This window comes from Aythya marila, assembly GCF_965140915.1.
Source record: "Aythya marila genome assembly, chromosome: 6".
NCBI lineage: Eukaryota > Metazoa > Chordata > Aves > Anseriformes > Anatidae > Aythya > Aythya marila.
Window position 1 is genome coordinate 8,422,286 of NC_139047.1, and position 24,304 is coordinate 8,446,589.

Below are 24,304 nucleotides of genomic sequence, written 5' to 3' on the forward strand. Positions count from 1 at the left end.
TGGGTGAAAAGGCTGTGTTAGGTGCTTTGCACTGGTTTCCCCAAGTAATGGTACTGCTACCTTCCACAAAAGGTTTGCTCCTCTGGTTTCATGATACGTCCGTTGCCCAAAACACGCCTTGAAGCATAAGGGTGTAGGGTGCAGCTGGTGTGTGGGTGTGTGTCTGTGTCCAGCTGGGCACTGCAAACTTCCTTTCATGTCAGGCAACGGTGAGAAGAAAGTTTCTGCACCGATATCTCTCAATGTCCTGAAATCCTTCCTAACAAATCTTTCCCCAGAGAGTCTTCCAAGAGATTATTGTGCCATGGACAGGTGGAGTGTGTAAATCACCTTCTGGCCCAAGCCTTTTATGATCCTTTAATCTTAGCCCTTTTTTTGCAGAATATCACCTTAAGGAACACCAATAAAGTGTTTGCTCTGTCCATGTGGGAATGGCAGAGCCTCTGATTTGTGTCCTTTCTCCTTCATACTTCAGAAACCCTCCGTATTTTCTCAGCTTCGTTTCTCGGTAGGGATGGGAGTTTCTTTTCAGGGACTGCTGTTAACTGGTGATGGAAAGCATCCCTGCTCCGTGGGGGATAAAACTTGAAATCCAGATTCTGGAACTTGTGAAGACTGGCAGAGCTGCCTAGTGGGTCCCTTAACAACCAAAAGAGTAATTGCCATGGTCTGGAGAAAAATAAGAGCAAATGAAGTAGATGAAAGGATCAGGAAGCAAAACTTTGGGATATCTTTTCCCTGGTTCCCAGTTCCTTCACTGGTTCCCAGTTTGTTGGTACTCTGCTTGCCTATGGAGATAAATAGAGGACTTTTCTGGCCTGCATCCCATAGTCGTAGTGCAGTTACAGGGGAAATGGCCCATAAATCGGATGAATCAGTGCACCTGGGGCAAAGTGCTTTCTGAAAGGGGTCTGGAAATAAGATCCCAAAACACGGCTGGTGGGAGAAAGTGCTGAGGCGTTCATAAAATCAGTGGGCAGGAAGGGCTGAGTCACCCGTGGAGGTGCGGAGCTGGGTGAGAGCCACAGCAAAGGGGCACTTGCACATGAGCAAGATGGTCAGATCGAGGAAGGAAAGTCCTGGAGGCAAGTCCATGCAGTTTGAACTTGATGGGATGGGGAAGAAGAGGTGGCTGAGAAAAGTTTTGTAGTTCGTGCCACTGCAGCCTTCTCATTTGCTGGCCGTGTGCTCCTCGTACTGCTGAGGCCTACTTCTATTTTGATAATTGTTCTCAGTTTTTCCCTCCTGAAAAGCTGCTTTTGGTGTCAAGCAACATCACGGTTTATTACAGTGTCATTTTCAAGTTACACCGACAACACAATAGCAGAAGATGTGCGTGTCATGTCTCATTTCCTCAGCTGCACATTCGTTCAGGGGCATCTTCTACATCTGCTGATCATCTTTGAGCAGTAGATGGGGCGGCAGCCCCAGCAGCACGTCGCACTGCTTCTTAGGATTGCAGCTACTGGAGTAGTGGAGACGGGGACAAAAGCGAAGGATACGTCAGTGAAAGCCTCCACAAATCCAAAGATCTCGTTCTACTGCTCCATATAATTAGCGATTAAAATGAGTAAAAACAAAGCAGCAATTTTCTTATTGATCCCTCAGCAAATAGTTCTGTCTATTTCCTTCTGCATTGTTGCTTCGTATTAAATAGCCTCGAATAAGAAATGTCAGTCAAATGAATTTAGATTCCTGGTGTTTCAGACAGAAATCAAAGCAGGATTGAATGAGGAAAGATAATTAGAGAGAGGAATTCCACCTCCACAGACTTCTTCCCTTGCTCAAGGAGTGCTGATTTTATCTAAATTGCCAAAGCCGTGAGCAAATGAGAGGTGATAGGAATTATAGACTGCAGATGCTGAGACAAAGCAAGGGAAGCTTTAATTAGTGCATTTTAAGGTAGAAATGAATTTCCTGGGAATAAATTATTTGACTCGAGACATATGGAGCTTCTCAGAGGTGCACTGAAAAGCTTTTTACCTGCCAGAACCTGGGCTCATGGGGTTGTGTCTGTCTTGGAGAAGTGAGTGACACATCACTGAGGTTTGAAGCACCTGGGGATGATGCCGCCTTTTGTTTGCATCTCGCTTGTTTGTTTTGAGCACGAAGGAACTCCCACTGCTGCAGGTTCCCACTGATGCAACAGAAAGCAGCATTTGTTCCAATACCCAATTTACTCATTCAAGCGTCAGTGATGGAGCTACCATAGCTGAGGAATTGGGAGCTAGGTATTGAGCCCACAGGTACTGAAAGGAAGTTATTTTCCTTTCACGTTCCCTTCTTGTTGTCCTTTCTTAGCTCTGTTGCCATTCGTTCAACACACTTGCAAACACATAAGGATATGGGGAACCCTAAACACTGACCTTTCTATTTTTCAACAGATTTTCACATCTTCTTCTAGAGTGAGGCAGCAACAACTGTACCATTTATATGTTTGGAGGTAGATAGATTCCTCTGTGAATTGATGGAGCTGAAACGAAACCATTTAGCTAGGCGCTTTAATCCAAGACTCCCTGATTTCAGCAGAGTTATTCAGGCTCTTAATTACTCACAGCATGAGGCACTTTCTCACAAACCTTGTTAAAGCAGGCAGGAGTGGGGCCGGGGCCAGATCCGATGGTTATATTAAGGAGGTGTGCGGTGTCAGGCGAGCAGGTGGGTTGCTCCATCAAACCTCTTTTAGACCTGGTCCCTTCAGCTCGGGCTTCTTACTGATGAGACCTAAAGCCTGGCAAAAGATACACCCTCTCTGAGAAAACAAATACCATGCTTGCTGGTTTTTCTAATGTTCTGGTTGCCTATTTCCGATGTTGATGTTTTGTCCTATAGGTTAATTTGTTTTTACCCATGATGAATGAATGCAGTCAAGAAGTATTAAACGCTGATGTGTTTATCTTATGGCAAGCTAGAAATGTTGCAAACTTGTGAGCTGCGGGAGGAAACGGGCTAATTTTAGATTTGTTCCTAGCCCTCGCCATGCGAATGGTGTCGCTGCGAGCCCAGCAATGAAGTTCACTGTGTTGTAGCAGACTGCGCAGTTCCCGAGTGTGTCAACCCAGTCTATGAACCAGAGCAGTGTTGTCCGGTCTGCAAAAATGGTAAGAAAGTACTGTATTGGCTTTAACAAAGAGATATAAAGGAAACATTTTCTTAAAATGTCATTACCGATGCATTGCCAGGAGATTCGCTTCCATTGGCACAGACTGGCGTTGGTTGGGGCTGTTACTCCTCCAGGTATGTGGGCTTCGGTTATGAGATGACAGCTACAAAAATGTAGGCTCCCCTTCCTGGCCTGTGTCATCTCATTGAAAGTTTTGGGATTGCTGACTTAAGTAAGGCTTTATAGGATTAAGTCCTGATATCAGTCATGGTCATTTCATGTCTTTGTGTTTTTCTCATAGTCCCAAATGAAATCAAGTATGTAAGGAAAGAGCAGAGTCTTTGTCCCTAAATTAAGAAGCCGTTGATTATTAATTACCAAAGACCAGGGGAAAACTCATTGAAATCAATGGCCAAACTCCAGCTGGGACTGCTAAGCCCGTAACATTAAAAGTTGTGTGCTGGAATCTCTGTATGTAGCATTGGCCCTCGTTGTTGTGCTGCAATTTCATGGATTGGGGTAGGATTCAGCGAGACTTCTAGGAAAGGCTTTGGGATGACTGAAGGTACCTCTTTGGAAAATAAATCTGTTTCCAAGGTCTCCCAGGTCTCGTATCGCAGCCCCTACACACATACATCGCTGGAAAAGCACCTTTCTCTTAATGTAGATATGATGAAGACAGATTAAGAGGGGGGCTGGCTTCAAATAAACCACTTCATGGCTTTCTTAATGTGAGAAGTGGCTGCTTCGACTCATCTCCTCGCGTTTAGACTTTGCTGTCCATGTGTATTTCCTCTTACATGCATCACCACTGCTGGATGAAAGAGTAATGGTTGCTTTTGGGTCACAAATGAAAATGTTTTCAGAGAAATAACATTTTCAACACATTTTCTGCTCTTTAAGACGGGGGAAAAGGAAACTATTGGAAATCCAAAACATTTTTACTAAAGGAATTGGAACAATTCTGAACAGTCTGGGAAATTACGCCAATGGTATTGAAATCCAGAGGTCTATATTAAACCGTGCTCAAAAATATTTTAAAAGGTATCATCTAGAATTTTATGTGTCTGGAAAGCAGAAAAATGTCCGTAGGAAATTCCATTAGTTTGTTGCAAGTGAATTTCAGAGAAAAGGGTGTTTTAACCATTTCTGCATGTGGCCCACTGTGGTTGGGTGCAAAGTTTCCCATCGCATTCAACAAGAGCACAAAAAGAAGGCTGTCATGAGGCACCCTGCTGATCAGGAGAGGCTGGGTTGGCCATCCTGGTGCCTGTCACCATAGCTCAGTGTCATTTGCACCCAAATAAACACTGTTGGTGTGGTTTTAGACTTTGTGTTCCCATTGCTTACAGGGCACTGTGCTGAATCCCCCTCCCTTGCCAGTTCCTTCCCACCCGGCTCACATTGCACAAATCCGAGCTGTGAACATTGCTCGGGTTTCCCAGGAGTGCAGACTCAAAGGTGGCTTCACAGAGGTCCAGGAGCTGCTGGATTTCCCTACCAGCCCTCCACCACCAAGACCATTTCCCCCAGTAACCAGACTCCCCCATGTCTGCTGGACTTTGGGGGCCGATGGCTCTAGCCCCCAGCATCCCGGTGACCAGGAGTGGGCAGCATCCTTCTTCCAAAAACAGAGCCTGGAGGACAGGGAAAGGAGCAGCTCCTACTGATGGGAGTGAGGAAGACAGGAGGAAAGAAGAAAATCAGATACCTGCAGAAGGGGCTCAGGGCAAGGTGTAGTGATGGAGACCCTCAGCTAGATGCCCAAAGGCTTCGTCCATGGGTTTGCCAAATTTCTCTACTCATCTGTTGGAGACAAAACTATAAAGCTCTCTGAAACCTGGTTTAGGCAAGGAAATACTTCTTAACACCCTCTTAAGAGCAGCCTGCACACCTCGGGGGTCTCTGAGGACCAGTTCTTGCTGCTCTGAGTCAGCAGCGGATGAAGGGGAGAGGAGGCGTGGTGATGTGGTTGTCCCTTGAGGGTATCTACGTGGGGGTTTCCTGTAGGGGAGCCCCTCTTCATGTCCCAGCCTGGCCATGGGGATGAGATGCCAGGACCCCCCAGAGGGCTTTCAGCTCCTCCTGCTGCAGTCTGTGCTGACTGACTGATATTTGGCTAATGCTTGTAATTTTGACTTTATCCTTCACAAGTAGTATGAAATAATTTGCAAAGGGATAGAAATAAGTAGGCACCAAGATAGTCTTGGTTGTCACAGGGAACCAGATGAGCACTTTTTTTTTTTATTATTCTTGGATGTAGCTTCGAGAGTGGAGCCAGCCTTTGCTTCCCTCTAACATTTTGGTAACTTCATGTGAGAGAATAACAGTCATTGCTGTGCCTCTTCCCCTCCCAACCCCTCTGACACATCCTAATGAATGAGGATCACAACATTTTAAGCTGTCTGCTCATCTTGAGACCACGATTTTATCTTTCAGCTCTCCACCGCAGCCAGTCAATTAAAGTTCAGTTTCACAAATGCATGAGGATAACACAAGCTGACAGTCCCACTTAAATGACCGAAATCCCTCTTTTTTGTAATTTGTTTTTTTCTTTTTTTTCTTCTTTTTCTCCTTCCATCCAGTAGCTTTTTCTTTCTACCAAAGCAGTGAAGACATTACAGTGCCACGTCTCGGTGTGATGAAAAGATTTTAGCTTAGTCTCAGTCCCTGTGGTCATCCTTTTAGATCGGCAAAGAGAAGAGCTCAAGGGCTACAGCTGTTGGGGAAAAAAAAAAAGTTAATCCCCAGGACAACATGTAGTACAAATCCTCGTTTCAAAAGCTGCTCCTTGAAATTGTGGTGAGGAAAATCCTTGTTTTGGTTTAAAACGCAGCCCCGCATCATTTGCTGCGCTCTGCTAGCAGCGTGGTTTGCCTGCTTGCTTAGCTGTTGCTGCCATTAACTGGAGAATAATTTCCTCCCGATACATTCAGATAGATTTTCATGCCTTTCTTAATTATGTCTTGCCAAGGGCAAAAGTGCTGTGAAGCAGTGAGGTTAATGCAAAAATCTGTTGATTCTAACGCACCTGACCTGAAGATTCATAAAAAGCCAATATCAATTTCCCTCCCTCTACCATCGTTTAAGAGCAGTCTGAACAAGCGGCTTTGGAGATTTATTCCTTGTTGTCAAAAGAAATGGGATTGTTACCTCGTGCTTTGCTAAATGCACATGGCTCGTGCAGTGCTGGCTCTGCTGGGCACGGGACCCGCACCGCACACAGAGCAAGCCGAGTTCACAGGGAGGCCAAAATTTGGGGGTGAGGGAAGGAGAGGATGTTCTCTCCTTCGTGGCCCATCATCCTTGGGCTGTCAGAGCGCGTTTTAAGGGCAATGGCTCCAGGTGCTGCACAGCATTTCTGTCGTGGAGATGAAAGGTCACTGGATTTCACGTTTCCTGGTAGTGACAGACCACAGAATCATGGCCCGGAGTTGTTATTTGTAGTCATTGTGGCTTCTCCAGACAAAAGTGTGTCAGCTCCTGTTAACTCTCTCCTCCACGGGACCCAAAACTTGACTATTACTGTTAAAGTCAAGCTGGGGGCTGCCGTGGGCTGTGCCATCCCTCCTGCCCCCAGGCTCTCCAGCAGTTGGGCAAGATCATCCATCCACCCCGCTCCCACCTAAGCCTTTGTGGGCAGAAATCCCCCATGAGGTCCCATCCTCCTGCAACTAGGGCTGCAGGCATGCCCAGGTGGTTATCATCCCCAGGTGGACCCATCCCCTGGGTCCCACCCTCTCCAGATTCTGCAAAGCGCTCCCTCGGCATCGCATCCCCAAATAATCCCAACATTAGCAAAACTTCATCATCACGGGGGATTTTTATGGCACAGCTGTGTGAGGGAAATTAATTTTAAAATTCCAATAAAAGCCACGATAGAATTGTTAACTTCTTTCCCCCCTCTGAAGTGTGAAATTCTTTTCAGCACGTTTCAAAGGCGCCTTCGCCCATTTACACATACATTAAGGCAATTGCTAAAATATTAGACTTTGCCTTGGCACTTTCATTTTCTTGAGGGATGAACAGAAGAAGCATTATAAATCTCTGTTTGGGGGTCTGGTTTTGCTCTTAATTTAATTTTTGTTGCCACCAACCCTCAACAAAAGAATTTGTTACACAACAAGACAGATAAAAGCTAACATGTCTGCGGTGAAATACTTCCTGGCAAGTGTGCTTACTCAGTTTAGCACTGGCTTCTGGAGGCATTCGTGATGAAATACTGGGCAGCAGGAAGACGTCTCGTAGATAATCTGTCACCGAGTCTTTAATTAAAGTTCTAAATTACCACAGTTGATCCAGATTTCAAAGTAAAGGGTCTGGTCCTGCCCTCCATGCACAAGTGGAAGGTCCGTTTGACCTTCAGTAGACTTTACCTTGGGAAAGTAGCGTGTATTCAGGCAAAGCTGTTATGGGTATTTATTATAATGTGCTATAAATATTAATAATTCCATACAAACATCTTCATATTTGAGGGCGTGAGCACAAAACCGAGTAAATAATAATTTATTTCCATGGATATAATAATTTATTTCCAAGCACATGAAGCCACATTTTACCTAAGCTTCTCTCTTAATTTGCTGAGAATATAAACTCGCTGCTCATTATTTCTCGGTTCAAGTTAATTTGAAATCAGCATTCGGCGCCCCAGCCTGTTCCTTCTGTACCACGGTGTGCTTTGCCCAGAGCATCCCCCAAGGAGTTTCCCAGCCCAACAAAGCCAGGGGCAGCCTTTCCTTCACCAAAATAAACGGAGATGCTGCCTGCCGTTCAGTCAGTGCCCAGGGCTCTTCCTTCTGAATCATCAAGACAACCCAATCAGGGCCCAGGTATTGTGCTGTGGGAGTGTTAATTTTGCAAAGCCCTTTGTGATTTTGGGGGACAAAAGGCTCCATATAAATGTAAATTGCTTACTGTATTATGGGTTAGGGTAATGGATTAACAGTGCAAGTCGTTAACCAATATTGACAGAAAGAACTTTCCCATGTGGTCTGTATTGTTCCAAATTATTGGATATCTCGAAATGTGCCAAGATTTTAATACCATATAATCCAGTGCCTGGATATTAAGTTACCTGTGCTTTACTGCATAAATATTGCTTGTTCTTTATCTGCAAGATGTGGATCACTGACTCTCCAGGTCATTGTTTTGGAAAGCATCTGCTTCTAACATGATCATTGACCAAAAAAAAAAATCAATGAGATGAGGAAAAAAAAATTAAAAGTATGAGGAAAAAAATGAAGGTTTTGGGGAGAGGATGTTTGGTCTGCCATTTGATTATATACAACTGTTGCAGAGTAAAAACAACACAGAAAATGTGGCAAGACGACACGAGAAGACTTCATATTCATTTACTTTATGGAAAGCAGTGGTTTGGAACCATGGGGAAATTCCTTTAGAAAAAAAGAAAAAAACTAAATAAAATTCCTCTTCTAATTTATTTCAGGAAGTCCTGAAATGGCCAGATTTTAAGATTTAAAACCCCTTCAGTCAAAGTCTATGCAATATGCTGATTGATTGTGCAAATGCAAGTTGAGTGTGACCGGCCAAGAAGAAGACGTATCTCCCATGCTGGACTTTGCTGGACTCCGCAACCCTCTTTGTAGGTCGGGGAGACCGAAACCAGTAGCATAGCATAGTCACGTCACCCTTTGCTCTTGGTGGATGAAGAATTGATGGCAGCCAGCCAGCTTTTTGGGTGCTCAGTTGCCCCCACGGCCAGCAGCCCTTTCGGACGGCACGCTGAGGGGCCACGGGAAGGACCTGTTCCTCGTCATGCTGCGTTCACCCAGGGCATGGGGACTGGTGGTTGTTCCACAGCTGACTCCTTTTGTGCTGATGAAAAGATGCCAGCCCGGATCAGGAGTCTTCTTCCCTTTTGGACATCATCCCAAATCAGGAGTCTCCTGTTTTTTGCAGCATTTGTAGAAGCGGCCTTAACATTGCGGTGGCAGAGCCCGCTACATCAAGGCTTCGTGCCTAGCTATGAAAATCAATGCTTATGGAAGGCTGAACACAAAAGAAAATTCCTGAGACTACAAAGGATGCCTTTTTGATTGTTTGTCAGCTAATGTTCTTTGTGTTTACCAGCAGGAACATAAACTGCGGTGCCCTGTTAGCTCAATTAAAGGAGTGATTTGATTACCAACCAAGGAAGAAAGGGATTGATTTAAAAGCTGGTAAAAGATCAAGGCTGAAAACAAGGCGGTATATTTGGGCCGAGCCACCACTGACCCAACAAAATACTTCAGTACTTGCTCTACTGTTCCTTTAAAAAGATGTTATTTCACTGAAATCGATTTTCAGCGGAGCTTGTTCACCTCCATTACTTCGGGCCAACTGGCTCAAGGCTGGTAGACGCCGAATTTTCTGATGAGAGTTAGGTGCATAGGAATCTGTAAACCCTTCTGCTGCTTTTGGAAATCTCATGCAGATGCTTAAATATGCTGCTGAATCAGAAGCTGCAGGACTGTGTAGCATGAGAGCGACCGGGACGCTGCTGGGAAGAGCCCGATGGAGGGAGTGCTGCGCTGGGGAGCTGGCAGGATGACGGCCCATTGCAACCCCAAATGTTCATCTGTGAGCTCACAGGCCAGCTAAGTGCTTCCCAAGTGTTTGTGGCCTTTCCCTTTGCCCAGGAAGCAAGAAAAGGATCATTCACATAGTAAAGGCAGGAGAAGACTCTGCCAGGCAGCAGCTGAAAGCCACCACCCTCAATTTGTACCCGAGGTCCTAACCATGTTTCCATGCCCCAGCAGAGCTTTAAATGAATGTCTACCATCACCCTGAAGAGAAGCTTTGGGGAGGATTACGAGAAGTCATTTGCTGGATGGGACTTGCTCCGAAGCTCTCATTACAAGGACACAGCTCATGGAGGTGTTGGAAACATGCTGTGTGTGGTCTGCGTTGGTCTTTAAACTCGGAGATACTTATGAAGATGCATTTGCTTACTGGGGATTGTTTCCCGTTGGGAAAATGTTGCTGAGATCTGTGTGCACAAGTCTGTGGCAGAAGTGGTTCCAGAGCCACTGCTGCTGCAGTAGCATTTTGTAGAGGAGGGGGTGGGCTTGTTTGTTTTGGTGAAAAAATTGCTAGATTCCTGTTGGGAAACCAGGTTCCTTTTGCAGAACATAAGCAGCCCAGGCAGCACCGAAATTCAAACAGGGGTGGTTGTTGCTGTCCCCCCACATAATCAGACTCTTCGTGCAATGTGTAAGACCAAAAGCGACGTTTTTATCCAATTACATTGCTGTAAACCACTTTGCTGCAAGAGAAACCTGGAGCCAATTCCCGAGTCCGTGTCACTTGGTGTAATGCCAGCAGCGTTGGTTTGCTCGGATTTCCTCCCACTGAGGATCTGACCTGCAAGAGCTGATATCTGCGGGTGACTCACAGGCAAATTGCAGGAGGCTGGGGTGTTTTGCATGGTCAGGCTTTCTGAAAGGATTAGAGATGGGTTTGCTTCTGCTCCTCTCGAAGGTTGGGATTGTTAAGCATATCTGTATGGGAAGAGTGGCAGACACTGTCTTCATGTATTTCTAATTTAATGAATGTTTAATGCTTCTTTTATTGGAGCCAACACATATGTAGAGTAGAGGACTTTAACAAGGGGTTGACTTATGTCAAATAATTGATGTTTGAGCTGCTCCTTTTACATGAAATGCAGACTTTACAGAGCAAAGAGACTGTAATGAAAATATGAATTAAAGATTAGAGCTAAGCAAGTCTGAGAAAACTTAGAATTAAAAAAAAGGGCACGTAGAAGTTTTCTTCTGCTTCCTCTCCTTCCCCCCACTTTTTTTTTTTAGCTTTCTCCATCCCCTCTGCTTCTTCAGTAGGGTCCCGCATCTCAGTCCCAGCCTTCTGTCTCTCCTACCCCTGCACACCTTTGCGAAGGAAATCAGCACAGCAGTCTCATTCTGGATATTACTGCATATTTGCACATCATCCTAGCCTGTTACACTTGCAATCTTGCCAGCCAGTTTGTCTGGAGAGATTAGAAAATATTTTTATGGTGCATTTTTTTCCATCTCTACCCCTGATTTTCAGGCAGAGTACATCTCCTGGAGAGCTTGGCTGGCTGGGGGAGGTAATTTCTTGTGGTTTTTGTTTGTTTGTTTGTTTTCAGTTTCTGTTTGGAAAACCCATTTGCAATGTTGATCTGAATTAGTACCTAAGATTGAAGAGCTTAGGCTTGGTCATCTGCAAATAAACGCCCAGTGGAAAAGAGGAGAGGACGTTGCTTTCTTTGCTGCGGCTGGTTTTGTTAGTCTGGCTTGGCTCCTCGGCATCTCTGGCCCTGCTGATACAGCAAAGCAAGGGCTGGGAAGTTCACTGTGGCACCCTGATCATCAGCACCATGTAGCTGCTGGCACGTCTGAGCCACGGGAAGAACAGCCTGGAAAGCACCAAGCACTGCCAGTGCCCTAGAGGCACAGGATCCCAGTGAAACCTGCCCTGTGAGTGAGCAGTGTACCAACCAGCACGAATTCCAGATGTGTCATCCCATCAAATACACGATTTAGCCTTATTTTTGCTCAAAAGATGGTGAATAAAAGTTAGATTTTATCTCCTAGGAACGTGGAAAGGCAACCAAGCCTTCCCTTAGGTATCTCAGAGCCCCTACAGCCCCATCACATGTATCCTAAGCTACGTGAACAACGTATTCCTTGTGCATGGGGGCTCACCAGGTTTATTCTTTTCAGATAAACTCTAGGATGTGCGTATTGGTACCCATTTCCACCACTGTTACCCATTTCTGCAACTGGAATTGCCACAAGGAATTCAACAAGTAGCTTGGAAAAAAAAAATCTAGATACGTTCCAGTCCCACAACTGATGTGAAGTGATGTATCTCCTTTTCATATAAAATAAGCCGTGTTTTCGTCCCAATTAAGGACGTGTTGTGGCAGCAGTCTTGTGCTGGAAGAGAAGCTGACAGTTCTGAGAGTAAAGGGAGCAGGAGGTGAGGTACCACAAATAAAAGCACCGGTGTCCTGTGCAGGGCTAGATTGTGAGAAGTGGTCTGCGTGAGGGTGCACACAGACTTGTCCAAGACTCCTCAGAGCTCAGACTTTTTTTCACTGTTGCTGGCTGAGAGCATTTGAAGAGGCTGGGGATGTGCTGGTCAGAAACTGCTGACTCACAGCCGTGTTCCTTGGAAAAAGGCCAGGTGTTGCAAACTGGCTGTTCCTACCTTGGAGGAAAAAAAAAAAAAAAAAAGAAGCTTGGAACGATCCGATGCCCATTTCAGTGTTTTCAAAATGCACTGGCTCTAGTCTGGGAGGGAGGCACAATCTTGCATATAGACTTTATTTTTTAATTAAGAACATTTCAAATGAAGAGGAAGATGCAGTGGCTTTTTGCCCGACAGATCATTTTAGAGAACCTGCTCTGAATTTATTTTCTGAGGGGAAAACAAGTGGGAAAGGACTAGCAGACATCTCAAATCTCTGACTGCAACATGGAGCATCCTTCCCACTGGGCTCTCGTCCTCGCCAGGGTAAGTCGTGAGGTCCAGGGTGGTGCTGAGGCACTCCTGGGTGCTGGGCCCATGGAGTGGCTGCCACCACCCATGCCTGGCTGGAGAGAGCTGAAGGCACCCGGCGCTTCCCAAGAAGCCCTCTGCACCTCGCAGGATCAGGCCCGCAGGCTCTGCTACTTGCAAGGGGCAACCTGCACCTTTAATTGCTCTCCCTCGCCTAATTACAGCACCTGGGAAATGCCAGGAGAGGTGGATACAAGGGTCCTTGTGTGATACTGCAGCATTCCTCCTGCGTCTCATTGGCACATCCCTCTGATTTGTGGTTTCTGCCTTGGGAACCAACACACCACCCTGCCTTCACACCACCCCCAGCAGCAGGTAAATCCCCGGCAACTCCTCGGTCAGCCTCTAAGGGACGTCACACGGCCACCGTGCAGCGTTGGAGCTTTCATCTGCAAGGCTCCAACTTCATTCGTGCCGAGGAGCCACGGGGTGAGCTGCCCAGAAGAGCCTCGCTGCGATCCCTGACTCACCGCGGCCACCGCTGACATCCAAGGGGCTCCTTGTGCGTGTGGATCACTCACCTGCAGCGGCTGTGTGCAGCATCTCCCTGCCTCAGCCCGCAGCTCCCGAGCACCGGCAGCACTGCCATCACCACCCTGCTCGTTGGGCTGCAATTAATGCCAATTAATGGGTGCATTTATCCCGCTTCTGTTGGACGCGCTGCGGTAGGCTCGCGCAAGGCTCCCGCGCCCTCCCCGTGCTACGAGGAGATAATTTTGGTCACTCTTCAAGCTGTGTCAAACAGAAAAAGAAGTGTATTACGGAAACCGTCGAGCAGTAATTACTAAGGACTTGGGAAACTGATTTAAAATGGGAATCTGTCTGCAGTATTCATAACTAATTTGCTATATTTTTGCACCAAAACCACATTTTTTCATGGCTACTCCTGAGAGAGTGAACGCACTGCTCCAGGCTCATGCTGCCCAGGTCAGGGGTGCTGTGATGTCCCCTGGGGATGAACTGCGAGTCCCCACGGGGATGTGGCAGCCAGAGGAGGTGCCCCTTGGGTGCCAGGGGGAGGTGGAGCGGTTGGCCCTGCAGCAGACCAGCGAGCAGTGCTCCTTTTGGGGACGTTCACACACGTGTGCTCCTTGCAGTGCTGAACCCTCGGGTGCTGGAGCAGAAGGAGCAGGACCCCAACACACACCCAGGAGGAGCAGGGACGAGTCCCCAGTGATGAGACAGGTCCAGCGTCAAGCTAGATCAGCGTTGGAGAGCTTTTCCGTGCCAAACATCAAGGTGGTGCTGAAGGAGCACAGGCTGAGAGCTGGCTACTCTAAAGCCCCCCTTTCAGCGAGTGTAAATGAGGTTTATCCTCCCTGTAATGCTTTCCAGGAGAGGTTATGGTGTTCGTTCGTGTGCTACGACCACGGTATTTATGCACGTGAGAGCAGCAGTCAGCAACGTCACTCCTAGCACCATGTACCCGGTGAGGATCTGCCTTTTCTCCGCTGCACAAAGCGCTTGCACAAGGGGCAGTTTGCAGCAAAACAGCTCTGCAGGTGCTGGTTGAACTTCAGCCTGGTATCATCAGCTTTCTACTAACCTGATGGGGAAAAAGAAAAAGAGCAAAATTCCCCACGTAACCTCCGAGTGGCCAAAACGTTCCCAGATGGTAAGGTCAAAGCGGTGGTGAGCCTGGCAGGCTGGATTTTGCAGGGATCAAACCTCACCTCAAACCTTTATGCTCCCTCGCCATCATCATCATCAGTGGCTTTTAATTAAGGGAGAAGGAAATCTGTTGCTTTTCAGCTGCGGGGGCAGGAATTGGCCGTGGTGTAAATAAGGAGTAAATAAAAATGTAAAATAAAGAGTAAAGGTGTAGGTGAGGAGTATAGTAAGGAAATAATGTCCCAGCAAGGCATGGGTGGTGGAAAGCCCCGTGCAAAGATGTGTGCCGAAATTCCTCGATCTTCCCCAGCCACATCTCCTTTAGTTGAGAAAACCTTCCTCTGACCTAAATTTTGGGCTTCATTTTTATTTTTTTCCCCTAATATTCCTGCGTGTGGCTGTCGAGCTCAGCGCTCGCTACGCGCGTTGAAGGGTACAAGACCGTGTTTCATTTTCCAGATTAGAAAATGCTCAGAGGTATAATCAGGTCCTTCCACAGTATTTAATTATCCATAATTAAAGGCATCTACACAAAGCACTGGATTTTCAAAGACTATTCTTGTGTTACATTGCTAATGAATTAAGTAATTAATTGGCATTGAAAAAATACAATAGGAAACATCAATCTTTTAAAGTAAGACATTTTTTAGGCATTTTGTAAAATCATTAACTCGTATCAGGTCAGTAGCTGCTCTAACGTCTAAATCCCACTTCTGGCTTTTAAATAAATTTCTAGAGGCAAAAAGGAAGGTGAGAAGGAGCAGGGCAGGAGTGACTTTTAAGTGATGACTGTGGGATTTCCTTCTGGGGTCCTGGTTCCCAGCATTGGCACCTCTCCCCTGCCCATAACATGCCCTGTAATGCCAGCATAAGGTGATGGCCGGCCTAAATCCCCCAGAAAAACCCTGCTGGTGGGGTGAATCTGCTGGGTTTTGGTGCTCCACCCCATCCACAGGAGGGGGTGGGTGCCCACAGCTGTGCCCTCCCCACCCCTACCTGGGCAGCACCACCCCAGGTCTTCTCCGTGTAGCTCTAGGAGCGGTGGAAAAAGGTTGTGAGCTGCTCGACCGTGGTGCCACCAAGACCAGAGAGTACAAAATAGCTGTACCCAGTGACACCTAATGAAAACAGACCGGCAGCGTGAGGGGTAATGAAGCGTTCTGAAAATTTGGGGGGGGGGGGTTGGAGAATCGCACGTACCCGCCGTAAATTTCCCCCAGCCTTTCCTCATTCCTCATTGCTACCTCGCCGTGCGAAACAGCTCTCCCGCCCTGTCACATCAGAGTAATGTCACCCGGCATCCTCCTGCGTGTCGGAGCCCACACAGCTCGTGGTAATGCATTTGTAGTGGCACCCGGCATTATTAACGACGGCAAGCGCGATCCCTTTCCATTTGATGGCTTCGTTAAACGCAACCATTCACATGCAAAACCAGCGCTGCTCATTTGATTTTATTAGCAACCTGACTCTTTGCACGGCCCCATTAGAAAGCATTGTGCAAGTGCCATGGATACCATTAAATTCAGGTAGCGTAATGGGCCCTCGGAAGGGGGAGACGAGGGGACGGAAACGTGGATCAAAGCTGCTCCTGCAGCTGCTGGAGACACCCGTGCGGGTCCCAGCAGAGGAGATCAGGGCACGTTTCTTGTAAAGGTGCTGCCCAGCGAGCATCTGTCTTTATTTTCTCTTACTTTTCACAAGATTGCACGTTAAATGCAGCACCCAGATACAGATGTACTAATCCCATTTCCTTTTTCCTCCTCTGTCATGTATTGGAAAGCTTGTTTTATACAAAATCAGCACAGTCGCAGTTTTTGCCTCGTTTTATGACCGATACGGGGAAAAAAAAAAAAAAAAACAAAAAACATAAAACATCTCGCACAGCTGTAGTGACCAAGTTATATTCAGTTCTGGCTTTACATTGATTTGACGTGCAGCCAGCTCGCTTCCGTACATCATCTGTGATTGCAGTTAGGGGTGAAATACTGTTTTAATTCTTACATCAAACGCGGGTTTTTTTTTCTGCAGGAAAAAAAAAAAAAAAAAAGACATAAAAATGTTTAAATGGGCCGTAAAAATGATTAAATTTTCATACGGAGCACAACCAAGAGGTGAGGAAGTTGGCTAAAAACCTCAAAGGGCCAGAGAAAACGTCCCGGTTGTTCTACTTCTGCTGTTAACCTTGGCCTTTGAATGGAGACACCCCGGCAGAGAGCACAGACACAGACCCTGGGGATCGATGGCTGTTTGGCCTCCTCCATCAATAGACGAGGGCTCCCCACCACATCTCGGTGCTCACGGGGCTGCTGCTGCCTGCAGGAGCCCCTGATCCCTGCCCCAGCTGGTGAGCGGGTGCCCCAACACCATTGTGTGGGCAGGGCTAACGAGGCAGTACCTGCATGGTAGTTTTATTCATAGATTTATTTTAAATTAATCCCTTTTATACCAGCCCCTCCTCCCACCAAAAAAAAAAAAAAAAAAAAAAAAAAGAAAGATTTGCTGTGTTAGATCCATTAAAAGAATTAATGTACCTTCAGAGCAGCTGGAGTTCATTTGGGGAAACACCCATTTAGACAAGTTTTTAAAAGCCTATTACGTCCCTGAAAGGTTAGCATGACCTAGGAGTGGCTTTCATTGCCCGCCATTAAAATCTACCTATATTTTTAAAAAGCTCTCGTATTCCCCCAAAGCTTTATGCTGTCTGTAAAGGGATTTTAAAGAGATAATCCTTCTCGTTTGGCCAGGTGACTGCTGAAACCTCAGTTAAGAGGTGGTGGTTGCACTGTTGAGGTGTTGCTTGTGGTGTGGCAGGGCTCAAGGAGGAGGTGGAGAGGTTGAGGGCCATCACGGATAGGCCTGTGGGGCAACTCCCTGCCGGGCCTGAAAGGGCCTTGTCAACCCATTCTGTGATTCTGTGATTTGTCTGGGGGACTGACAAGACTGGTAACGAGCTGCGGGTAGCAGTCTAAGCATGGTGCAAAGCAGCGAGGATTAAATCCATCTGCGTCACTGGGACCCGGGGCATCACTCAGGGGCCTCGAGTCCCTGCCCTGCATTCCTCAGATGCCACCAGGAGATGCTCGGGGTCGGCCGAGCGTGTTCTGGTTGAGATTTGGGTCCTCGTGCCCGTGCTGTGAGCAGCCCTTCATGGGGACAGCCTGGAAGAGACACAGAATTTAACTTTTCAGCTCAGTTTCACCTTTTTAATGCACTCCTTTTCCTGATGTAGTGCTTTATTAGAGCGAGCGACTCGGGTTTAGATTAGAAGAGGATATCGCAGAAATATATATATATATAATTTTAATGCAGAGATTAAATAACTTTTAGGCATCTTCAGGCACCTAGCAAGGTGAATGATGGCAGGGAAAATCTCTCCTAAATAGGCAGTGCAAGAAAAAGGCTGGCAACATGTCTTGCGAGAAGCAAAGTGCAGGAAAGGGGGAAAGAAACTGAAGGTCGGCTTCAGAGGGGCTCTGCCTTAGGGACTTTCAAGGGGCTCTGGCTCTTCTTATTGCTCCTGGCCCACGTCCTGCCCAGTCGGCACTTTGTACTTGGTGATTTTGGCCAAGCAATGATGGGAGCACGCTGGAGACACCACAAATTGGGGGTGCTGTCGGTGCAGGCTGCGCGCTGCCTGCCTCCCCCCGCAGAGGGCACCCGGCCACGTTGCTCGGGCTCGGCACAAGTTGCCAGCAGTTCATTCCTACGCCTTATTGCACTCGTGGTCAAGCTCCAAAAGCAAATTAATCAAGGCTCATTCATCTTAATGAGCATCCGTGGGGATGCCTGCAAGCTGTATCCATTCCTGAATGCTACGGGAATGCTATGGCCACCAGCTGAATATGCTGAATTCCCCCAGGGCCCTCATCCAGCCCTCATCCCTCCAAAGGGCTGGGGAGGCTCCTGGAGGAGCAGGACACCCCAGCAGACAACGTGTGCCACCCCCTGGCTGTCCAGTCTGACGTCCATGGGTTGCAAAATCAGTGCCTAAAAGCCAAGATGTAAATAGTTTTTCTCTTCGTGCTGCCATGAAAGCAACGCCAGGACCCGTGTGCTGTATCACCATAAAAATCTCACCAGTGGTTCTAGCAAACAGCCCGGAGCGCCGTGCTCTCTTATGAGCATTAATTATATTAAGCAGAGCAAATCTCCCCTTTGCGTTGTCCGTGGGAGCAGCAAAGTTCCCTCATCCATCTCCCCGAGAAAAGGGGGATTGCTGCACTGCTCCCATAGCAGTCGTGGCCCCAGGAGCTTTTACACATATCAGGACAAGGTGGGAGATGCTCGGCACAGGCAGCAGGTTTGGGGCACGGAGCCTTGGACATGCTGGGAGGTCGATCCGAGGGGCAGACAAAGTGAAAAAGAAAATGCCACACGTCTGGGGCTTATTTTCCACTACATTTCAGCAGAGCAGGTTTCCCTCGCTGAGCGCATCTTCCTCGTACCTCAGCACGTGGTTCGATGCTTGCTGCCAGCAGGTTTGGAAAAACAGGGCCCACTTGTGGATGTGAGGTGGGAGAGGTTCAGAGAGGGGTAAAAATGGGATGGCTGACAGGGATGGTGCTGGATTTGGGGCGGTGGGAATTTGGCATTTTGCTCTGGGTGAGTGGTGGAGAGCAGGGAGAGAGGAGGCAGCGTGCCACGGCCAGCTGGCTGTGGCGTGCTGAGGAGAGTTTCAGTTTGGTGACTGTTGGTGGCTGTTTGGAGAGCATGCAGAGAAAAAAAAATCACCTGGAGCAGTGATGGGTTGGCCTAAATTAAAAGCAGAAAGGTCTGATAAAAGGGAAGAGCCCGAGAAGGCAGCGAGGCATCTCACAGGAAGGCAGTTGTTAGTAGAGCCCAAAGCCAGATTTCCACCCATTTGGTAAAAGACAAAAAATAATCATAAAATCAACCCCGCTTTCTGCAATTCTCCCCTTCTCTCCAGCCTCTGAGCACAGCTGGTCCCTCAGGTGGCCTGGTGGGGACAGCCCGGGGATGCTCGGTGCTGCTTTGTTCATCCCCTGCAGCTTCTCCCCACTTCTGGTTCCCCTGATTTACCCCAAATTGCTGCGTTTTTCCCTTCCCCATTGATTTGTCCCCAAAACGGGGGACCTGGGGACCTCAGCCTCCCCTCGTGTATTCCCCTGGGAGTCGTTGGCTGGCAGTGCTGTAAATCTGCTGTAAAAAAAAGCAACCCCGAGATGCCGTGCAGAGAGCTGAGGTCTTGTCCCACTGCCTGTAGGCAGCTCTGTGCTCGTGGGCCCCTTCAGCCTTGCAGACCTCGCTGGAAGACTTCCTCATGCAAAAGGCTGCCAAAAAAAGATGCAGAGAGATTTTATGTCTGCGTCTATACACTGAGTTTGGCCTTTCACTTTTTCTGAATGCCCTTGGCTGGTAACTCCTAGCTCCGAAACGGAGGTTGGAGGGACCTTTGGAGGTTGTCTGGTGCAATCCCTGGCCGAAAGCAGCCTTAAAACATCCCCATGTCCCATGGCCAGGGACCTGTTCAACACCTGCTGCTGAATTTCCTTGGCTGGAGCAAAATCCTGCTTCTCCCCGGAGTCCTAAAGGGATGGGGCAGCCACAGCCCCCCGGGCAGGATGAAATGCCAAGCTCATACCCGACTCAATTAAATTAAACCCCAAAAACCAAAGTGTATTCATTCCTACCACGTGTTTCCGCAGGTCCCAACTGCTTTGCAGGAACCACCATCATCCCGGCCGGCATCGAGGTGAAGGTGGACGACTGCAACATCTGCCACTGCCACAACGGGGACTGGTGGAAGCCGGCGCAGTGCTCCAAGCGCGAGTGCCAGGGCAAGCAGGCGCTGTAGCCGCACGGCCCCCGCGCTCCCACCCCGCCGGCCGCAGCAGGGTCACCAGCAAAGCCCCCGGGGCTCCGAGGGGTTCCTCGCGGGAGAGGGGTCCCCACCCCGATCCCCTGCTTTACGCCCCGTGTATCCTCCAGCACCTGGGCAGCCGCTCCGCTTTGGTAATCGTCAGTGCTCGGGAGGGATTCGGCAGTGAAATTTGGGGAGGAAAAAGGAAAAACAAACAAACAAAACGACAACAACAACAACAAACCAACTCTGTGCAAGCTCTCTGACTGGCGACGCCGCCGAGGCACCGGTTCAGCCACTGCTCTCACTTTCTACGGTGTGGACCGCGGTTTTTCATGGTTACCGAATTTCTTTTGCTGTTGTGATTTATTTATTATCATTCTTTCTTAAAGCCTCTTCCTAAGCTGGGACGGTCGGGGCAATACAGCTATGAGCGAAGCGCTGGGTAATTCCTGTTGTGTCTATGCTGGGAGGGGGGTACAAAGACCAAAAGAGGAGAATGGGGCTGAGAAACACAAGGGGAACGTGCCCTGCGGGAGGATGGAGGTGGGTGCATGGCTATGAGGTTGGACGCCCCGAGGCGAGCTGTACCCATGCTACACCTTCCCCACCGCGTGGGGACGAGGCAGGTGGGGACTCCTACCTGGGCACCAACATCCTCGCCAGGACGCCGCCTCCCTGGGTCTGAGAGGTTTCTCCCCAGCTCTTTCTCTCAGGCCAGTCATTCTCCCTGTGATTTTTCAGGGCCAAGCTTACCCAGGAAGGGAGTTTTGAGGGTTTGGGATGGGGTTTGGCTCACCTCTGGATGTGATGTCCCATTGGGGTGGTGGAGAGAGCCTGGGGCTCCCCTCAGGGGCCAGGGCACAGCCACCCCTGTTCCTGGGAGCAGCCAAAGCCACAGGCACGGGAGGGCCGGGACACGCTGGCCACGTCCTGGGGCAGCAGGGACCAAACCTCCGTGCACCAGTTCCCCTTCGTGCCGGCACGGCGAGGGAAAAGCCACCAGGGTCCCTCCTCCACCCACGCCCCGGTTGCTGCTTTTTGCCCATCACCATCACTTTGGGCAGACAGCAAATCCTGCCCACGGCATCCTCCAGCGCCACCAGCCAGCACGCTCGGCGGCGCCGCACCGCTGCCTTTATCCTTTTATTTCGTCCCCATTTTGTGTTTCGGCGGGGGCAGGCCCTCGGCTGGCACAGGACAGGCACCAGGGCGGTGCTGGCCGTGCTGCGGCCGAGGATTTGCTCCCCGCAGCGCACCGCGAGCGAAGCCATCGTCACGTGGAGTTGTGAGCTGCTGCCTGTCGGTGACTGCCCAGCTTCAGCATTTTCAAACAATAGTGTGCCTGAAACTAGTGAGAAAAAGAGAACAAAAACAACAAAAAACAAAACTATTCTGTAAAAAAAAAAAAAAAGCGGGGGGTGGGCTGGGGTTCTAGAAACAATATTTGACGTGTAAAAGAATATATTATTAAAAAATTATTTTGTTAAATATAAAGTGTGTGAACCAGCAAAAAAAAAAAAAAAAAAAATTCTCTATCTGTGGTGTCTGTGACTCTGCTGACCCCAGCTCCCCACCAGCTCCGGCCCCTCCACGCACTCGGTCCCCCCCCAGGTGCCATTTTACACTCGATGCCACTTCCCAAACCCAGAACTTTGCTTTCAGCCCACAGACTCCTTTCGCTACCTCCAGATGCATCATTATTTACAGTGATTAGCGGTTACTCTAATTAATTACAGCTTAATTACTGTAGTTAATGTTTGTACAGTGCTTGGAACAAGTGCAGCGCTATACGTGCCACATATTATTATTTTCTTCATTATTAATTAAACGCCATCTACATCCCATGCTGTGCTAGTTAATTATTTCCAAGAAGCAGCGGCAGCGCCCTTGCTCCCTTGCCCCAGCTCCCCACGGGAAAGCCCTTTTGGTTCTGCTCTGCCCGTGGCGAGGTGGATCACGAGCACGTTATTCCCCCCACAATTTTTTAATCCAAAAAATAATAATAATAAATAAAGCCAAAGGGAGCCCCAGGGACCACGCACCATGAGCTGGAGCATCACTCCCAGCAGCATGGACGTGGTGGCACCAAGAGGTCCTGGCTCAGATGTCGGCAGGGCTCTGGTTCCCCCAGATCGAGCAGGGTTGGGCACCAGGTCCCGTTTTGACCCCCCTTCAGCTGCACCTGGGGTACTCAGAGCAGAACAACACAAAATCGTGGCAGCCAGCCCCAGGTCTGACAGCGTGGATCCGGAATTGAAATCCCATCCAGCTCTCCCCAGATACTTTTTTTTTTTTCTGAGCCTGTTTATTTACAAAGCATTTCAACCTCATCTCAATCTCCTTTCTTTCCATTTTTTTTGTGTGTGTGTGTTTTAGTTCATTTCTCCCTTTAATTAATCACAGCTCTGGGCCAGCCAGACCCATTAACTACTCTTCTCATTTAGACCTTTCAGAGATGCAGTTGCAGATGCAATTTAATTTGTTGACCCATGATCGATAGCAATTAATACCATCTCTTTAATCTTGTTGAAAGGTTCGTCTTGGGCTTCCAGAGGCTGCCGTCTCAAGGGAAAGGTGTCTGATACATATGTTACTTGATGGAGGAGCACAACCTCCCCCCGGCCTTCCCCTTCCCCTGGGTGATGCTCAGGGACGGGTTTGGATTGCAGCAGGGCTGTGCTCAGAGCTGCACAGGTTCGACGGGGCGCGTGGCACGGGGTGGCCTCGTGGCAGGGGGCACACCGCCAGGACCCCATAGAGTCTCATTTGTAAGGCCAGCTGGGACTACGGGGACTGCAGAATGAGCTTATGGGATAAAGGGATATAGGGATGGATGGATGGGTGGATGGATGGATGACTAAATGATGCCACTGCTCTGTACCAGCTGGACTGGCCCAAGTTAGATCAGAGGTTAAATGGGAGACAGAGGAGATAAGAATGTGACCAAAAGGGAGGGAAGTGGTGAAGGACGGAGAGAAGGACAGGCACTTGGTAAGGAAGAGAGCCAGGGAAGGTGAAGAGTTGGGCTGGAAAGATGAGGGATGAAGGGCACGGAGTAAGAAATGGTACAGCCTGGGGCGTGTAGATAGAGGAAGGCAAGGAACGCTCTTGAAATGGAGTAAGAGAAGAGCAGGGCCGTACAGGCAACACTTTCAATGTGAGGAACAGAGACTTCTGCAGATGGAGAAGTGACTGTGGAGGGAAGCACACAAATATTTCCCCTGGGCAAAACCCCGGCTGCAGCGAAACTGCACAGCTGGCCCAGGCATGGTGGGAGATGGGGAGAAGAAGAGAAACATGCACGGCTCTAGAAAGGCAACCCTTCCTCCTGGGGATATTTACCCCTAAGTCACACTTTGGTGCCACTTTTTACTCCAAATTGTCCCCCAAACAGTGGCAAAGCCCATCCAGAGAGCATTGCTTTCCTCCGTCCTCGTTAATACGTTACGTGGCACGTCGTGAGTCGAGTCCCACCGGACACAACTGTCCTTGTCCCCGCTGCAGGGAGCCTGGAGCCAGGCAGCATCAGCACGGAGCTGCAAAACATGAAGCCAAAGAGCAAACCCACAGCCTCCAGCACAGCATGAGCAATAATGTGTTTCTCTTCGGTGGCTGTTGAAGGGAAAAGAAGGCCCCTGTGAATGTATAGTGAATGAATGCCTTTTATAAGGCAAAATTATATGTTTTTGCAACAGCAATTCAATATAGAAAATGACAAATTTATTGAAAATGGACCTACCTTTGTCGTGGGGAAGGTTAGCTTTTAAAACACTGGGAACAGAGCAATAACATACTGAAAGGAAGTGTCTGCACGCGTATATTTAAGACACCATATATATATTTATAGTTGCAGATGTACCTCCTACATTTCCAGAAGCGATTTGGGGACAGGGTGGGGGTGTGTATGGGTTTGGGTTAACCCAAAGCAGGGTTAAATACACCGGATTTTCTAGGCAGACCATGACCTTGACCCACCCTGCAGGCCACGCAGAGGCTGGCTCTGCCTTGGACACCCTTTGGCCACCGTGGCTGCAGGCTGAGACCTGAATGCGTGGCGGAGCAGCGTGGAGTAGGTTGTTGTTGGGTTTTGCTGCATGCCGATGATGCTGAAGCCAGGCTGGAGGCTGCAGCCCATGCCTTGGAGCCATCTGCAGAAACGGAGCACCCTGGTACCCACCTCAAAGGCTTTTTGGAAGACTTCTTCTGTGGATTTGCTCTGG

The 24,304-nt window shown here is 48.5% G+C and overlaps 1 protein-coding gene across 2 annotated transcripts in view; it reads left to right on the plus strand.

Annotated features, from left to right (window-relative positions):
• Positions 1-20,748, plus strand: part of VWC2L (von Willebrand factor C domain containing 2 like) — a 36,639-nt gene extending 15,891 nt beyond the window's left edge. The window contains exons 3-4 of one of the 2 annotated variants that reach the window (XM_082763636.1): positions 2,972-3,101; positions 8,550-9,315. In XM_082763636.1, the coding sequence (XP_082619762.1) occupies positions 2,972-3,101; positions 8,550-8,575 (156 nt within the window). In that variant the 3' untranslated portion in view covers positions 8,576-9,315. Of the gene's footprint in view, positions 1-2,971; positions 3,102-8,549; positions 9,316-19,926 lie in introns of those variants that run through there. The other variant, XM_082763635.1, reaches the window with a different exon arrangement.
• Positions 20,749-24,304: the final 3,556 nt, after the last annotated feature.